Source organism: Penaeus japonicus, unplaced genomic scaffold (genome assembly GCF_977035675.1).
Source record: "Penaeus japonicus unplaced genomic scaffold, GWHDUDI00000001_assembly GWHDUDI00000010, whole genome shotgun sequence".
Classification (NCBI taxonomy): domain Eukaryota; kingdom Metazoa; phylum Arthropoda; class Malacostraca; order Decapoda; family Penaeidae; genus Penaeus; species Penaeus japonicus.
This window is the reverse complement of record NW_028234412.1, coordinates 3555531-3560530: the sequence shown is the minus strand read 5'-3', so window position 1 is coordinate 3560530 and position 5000 is coordinate 3555531. Positions and strand designations below refer to the sequence as shown.

The 5000-nt window shown below is 45.3% G+C and overlaps 1 protein-coding gene across 2 annotated transcripts in view; it reads right to left on the bottom strand.

The window, feature by feature from the left end:
- The window catches only part of LOC122252155 (uncharacterized), a 40306-nt gene that overhangs the window by 4678 nt on the left and 30628 nt on the right, over positions 1-5000 (bottom strand). For both annotated transcript variants that reach the window (XM_086540476.1, XM_086540477.1), the window contains 3 exons: positions 2084-2262; positions 1261-1463; positions 774-1041 (listed from right to left, as the gene is read on the bottom strand). In XM_086540476.1, coding sequence (XP_086396602.1) covers positions 774-1041; positions 1261-1463; positions 2084-2262 — 650 coding nt within the window. The remainder of the gene's footprint in view (positions 1-773; positions 1042-1260; positions 1464-2083; positions 2263-5000) is intronic.

Sequence of the window (5000 nt, the reverse complement as noted above, 5' to 3'; positions counted from 1 at the left end):
TGAATACAGGCTCACCATACAGGGTCACCAAATAGGTCTTCTGGCAGAGACGAATTTCACTGAATATCCATCTGGCCTTTTTTTTTTTTTCTTAGTCTAACTCAATCATTTCAAAGTCTTAAGATGTTACAAACTGTTGCTGCATGATAACACTGAAACTATTTGGTATCTCGCCTCCAAATCCACAGGAATATATATACATATATGATTCGTTGCCTCATCAGTTAGTGCAATCTACGTCATTCACAACAACAGAGCAATCTATTACGGGAAACTGGGAAGGTTCATTCCTCATCAGGACTGAACTTATTAGTGAGTTCTGCTACTGTTGGTATTCTTTACATTCTCAATAACTGCAGGAGCACTGTCAACAGGGAGAATATTCTACGCCGTTTTGTTTAAAGTATAGAAACCTTTGCATAATGTACTCTAGCTCATAGAGCTAAATAGGTAACAAGTTAACCTAACTAACAATTTTTTTTCCTACGCCTAAGTTCTGGTATCCATCTGGTAGCCATCTAAGTTAACCTAAGTAATTTTTTTTTTTCCTACGCCTAAGTTCTGGTATCCATTTGGTAGCCATCTATAACTAAAGCTTCTAATCATGATAGCAATGGGCAAGTATTCAGTGGAAAAGATTCATTGAGTAGTAGTGGTAGTAGTAAAGAGAAGTTGAGAACCTAGATTCTCGAAAGAAGAAAAGTGGGAGAAGTAAGATGGCAGCTAGCTACCTAAAGTGAAAAATTAGTTGCACTGTCCTTAGCTATATATACCTCATTACTGAAGACCCCAGCTATGTACTCCTTCTCTGTGCTTTTGCAGTCACCCCTTGCCTGCCGTTTACGTCGAAGGGACTGGTCAAGCGCTTTCCTCTCGGCTTTCATTTCATTCTGGTCTTGAGGAAGGTCCGAGTCCAAAGCTCTGTAACTGTCTCCGGCCTGATGTCTTCTCCATAATTTTGTATATAATTCTACAAAACTTTCCTTTCTGTAGTTGGATATTTCTTCTTTGGGGATATGTTGAACCAAAATAATGAGTGAGCTGTTAACAAAAAAATCAGGATTAAAAATCTTGCATATACAAAGACAATCTTTCCCCTGAATTTATGTAATCAGACAGCGAATTATCACGAATGATAAAGAAGCCGCCAAGGAGAAAGATCTTCCAAATAGTATGAAAGTTATTTCCACATTCTCATTGCAAGAAAGAATGTGCTTTGCAATGACCAAACTAGGGATTCAACAACCCTGCCTGACATACCTTACACCATCTCCTTCTTTCTGAATGCTTGGCAGTGACACTGTGATGTTGGTGTCCGTTTTGGTTACGACATGTAGGGATCCTGAAAATCTAGGAGGGATGGGCAGTGTAGCCACAGCTTTAGACATGACGGGTCCACATCCCGCTGAATTGCAGAAAAAACCTTCTGCGGTGTAAGTTCTCCCTCGTTCCAAACCCTTTATCTGTATGGGGAATATCAATATTTTTTTTTTTTTTTTCTTGTGAAGTAGACACAAATGCAAAAGAAAAAGACTCAACAATCTACTGAGATCTTCTTCTTTTTTCTTAAACGAAAAATAACATGAGGGTAATTAATTTCAGCTTATTTTGCAACATATTACTAATCCATTATATATTCACAAGTCACAGACAGCAAACAAAATCTGAAATACTTTTTCACAACACATTCAAACACAATACATATGTATCTTGCAGTTCTATACGAAAAACAAAACAAAAAAACATTGAGCGTGTTCTTCAATCCCTTTATGGAAAAATAATTCCTCTTGATAAAAGGAGGGAGGGTGTAATTGGTGCCACTTAGAGGGAGGGTGTAATTGGTGCCGCTTAGAGGGAGGGTGTAATTGGTGCTGCTTACAGGGAGGGTGTAATTGGTGCCACTTAGAGGGAGGGTGTAATTGGTGCCACTTAGAGGGAGGGTGTAATTGGTGCTGCTTACACCAAAGTAAAACAAAGCAGTTATATACATCAAAGTGCATACAATGGCAGACGTCAGTCTTTTTTCCATTCACAACAACCAGAGAAAGAGACAATAGTGCAGCCGCAGCTTCCATCCACATACCTTACACACGCCAGGGCCAGCAGACCCTCTTGTAATGTTGGCTTCGCATGAGCGCCGTCCATCTCTAAATCTCACGGTGTAATTCAACAGAAGGCCTCCAGGCGCCACAGGGAAATATAGGGATAGCTCGATGGAAGAATCTCCTGGTATGATCGACATGTCAGACGGAGGCCCGGGTTCTGGAAGGGAGAAGATGTGCATCACTCGCTGGTGGCTCATACGGTGCGCTGTTCTTGGTGTAAAGACCCCCTCGCACTCCTAGGGCTGGATCCTGAGTCTTGGTTGAATCGAGGGCGAAATCGACATCCTAGATGATGTCAGGAATGTTTTCTAGTTTATAAGGCTTTGTTGCATGATAAGTATGAAGGGCATAGGTAACTATGTGTGACCTATGGTAAACAACGCACGTGGATCGTAGTGCGAAAAGGTTGGACTGCCTGTGATATAGAGCGAACAGAAGGATAATTGTATAATGTATAACGAGTGATCGTATCGTGCCAATAGCGGAACTGCCATCGTAACTAGAATATTCAGTTACTCAGATTACGTCAGATCAAAGTTTCTCTCCACTCATTTACTCTTTGATCCTGCGAATGCACTTACAGATGTACATAGACAACGTATATCAATATTAATACACACACACAGATATATATATATATATATATATATATATATATATATATATCTGTGTGTGTGTGTGTATACATATACATACACACAATGTCTATCAACTATATACTAATATGTTACATTGCCACTTTTATTGTTTACAGTAGGCCACACGAAGATACGTTTATACTTCCTATCCAACATTCAACAAAACCTTGTAGAGCGGCGGAGTAGACAACATTCCTAACCTCACCCGTGCTGACCATTTCCCATTGTTAGGATCCAGCTCCCTCTTGCCCTTCAGAGTTAAGGCCGCGCTTGAGAGCGTGGAGACCATGTTTGGCCCAGCGCTCTCTTGCGCCCCCTTGGCGCTCTAGGACATCATCTCTTGAGGCCCCTTGGCGCTCTAGATCATCTCTTGAGGCCCCTTGGCGCTCTAGAAGATCATCTCTTGTGCCCCCTTGGCGCTCTAGGACATCATCTCTTGAGGCCCCTTGGCACTCTAGAAGATCATCTCTTGAGGCCCCTTGGCACTCTTGAAGATCATCTCTTGAGGCCCCTTGGCGCTCTTGAAGATCATCTCTTGAGGCCCCTTGGCGCTCTTGAAGATCATCTCTTGCGCCCCCTTGGCGCTCTAGGACATCATCTCTTGAGGCCCCTTGGCACTCTAGAAGATCATCTCTTGAGGCCCCTTGGCGCTCTAGATCATCTCTTGAGGCCCCTTGGCACTCTAGAAGATCATCTCTTGAGGCCCCTTGGCACTCTAGAAGATCATCTCTTGAGGCCCCTTGGCACTCTAGAAGATCATCTCTTGAGGCCCCTTGGCACTCTAGAAGATCATCTCTTGAGGCCCCTTGGCACTCTAGAAGATCATCTCTTGAGGCCCCTTGGCACTCTAGAAGATCATCTCTTGAGGCCCCTTGGTGCTCTAGATCATCTCTTGAGGCCCCTTGGCACTCTAGAAGATCATCTCTTGAGGCCCCTTGGCGCTCTAGAAGATCATCTCTTGAGGCCCCTTGGCACTCTAGAAGATCATCTCTTGAGGCCCCTTGGCACTCTAGAAGATCATCTCTTGAGGCCCCTTGGCACTCTAGAGGATCATCTCTTGAGGCCCCTTGGCACTCTAGAAGATCATCTCTTGAGGACCCTTGGCACTCTAGAAGATCATCTCTTGAGCCCTTGGCACTCTAGAGATCTCTTGAGGCCCCTTGGCACTCTTGAAGATCATCTCTTGAGGCCCCTTGGCATCTAGAAGGCCCCTGGCACTCTAGAAGATCATCTCTTGAGGCCCTTGGCACTCTAGAATCATCTTGAGGCCCCTTGGCACTCTAGATCATCTCTTGAGCCCTTGGCACTCTAGAAGATCATCTCTTGAGGCCCTTGGCCTCTTGAGGCCCTGGCTCTCTAGAAGATCATCTCTTGAGGCCCCTTGGCACTCTAGAAGATCTCTTGAGGCCCCTTGGCACTCTAGAATCATCTCTTGAGGCCCCTTGGCACTCTAGAAGATCATCTCTTGAGGCCCCTTGGCACTCTAGAAGATCATCTCTTGAGGCCCCTTGGCACTCTAGAAGATCATCTCTTGAGGCCCCTTGGCACTCTTGAAGATCATCTCTTGAGGCCCCTTGGTGCTCTAGATCATCTCTTGAGGCCCCTTGGCACTCTAGAAGATCATCTCTTGAGGCCCCTTGGCGCTCTAGATCATCTCTTGAGGCCCCTTGGCACTCTAGAAGATCATCTCTTGAGGCCCCTTGGCACTCTAGATCATCTCTTCGTGCCCCTTTGCACTCTAGAAGATCATCCCTTGATGCCCCCTTGCGCTCTAGATCATCTCTTGAGGCCCTTGGCTCTAGGATCATCTTGAGGCCCCTTGGCACTCTAGAAGATCATCTCTTGAGGCCCCTTGGCACTCTAGAAGATCATCTCTTGAGGCCCCTTGGCACTCTAGAAGATCATCTCTTGAGGCCCCTTGGCGCTCTAGAAGATCATCTCTTGAGGCCCCTTGGCACTCTTGAAGATCATCTCTTTTGGCCCTTGGCACTCTAGAAGATCATCTCTTGAGGCCCCTTGGCACTCTAGAAGATCATCTCTTGAGGCCCCTTGGCACTCTAGAAGATCATCTCTTGAGGCGCCTTGGCACGCTTGGAGATCGTCTCTTGAGCCCTTGGCGCTCTAGAAGATCATCTCTTGAGGCCCCTTGGCACTCTAGAAGATCATCTCTTGAGGCCCCTTGGCACTCTAGAAGATCATCTCTTGAGGCCCCTTGGCACTCTAGAAGATCATCTCTTGAGGCCCCTTGGCGCTCTTG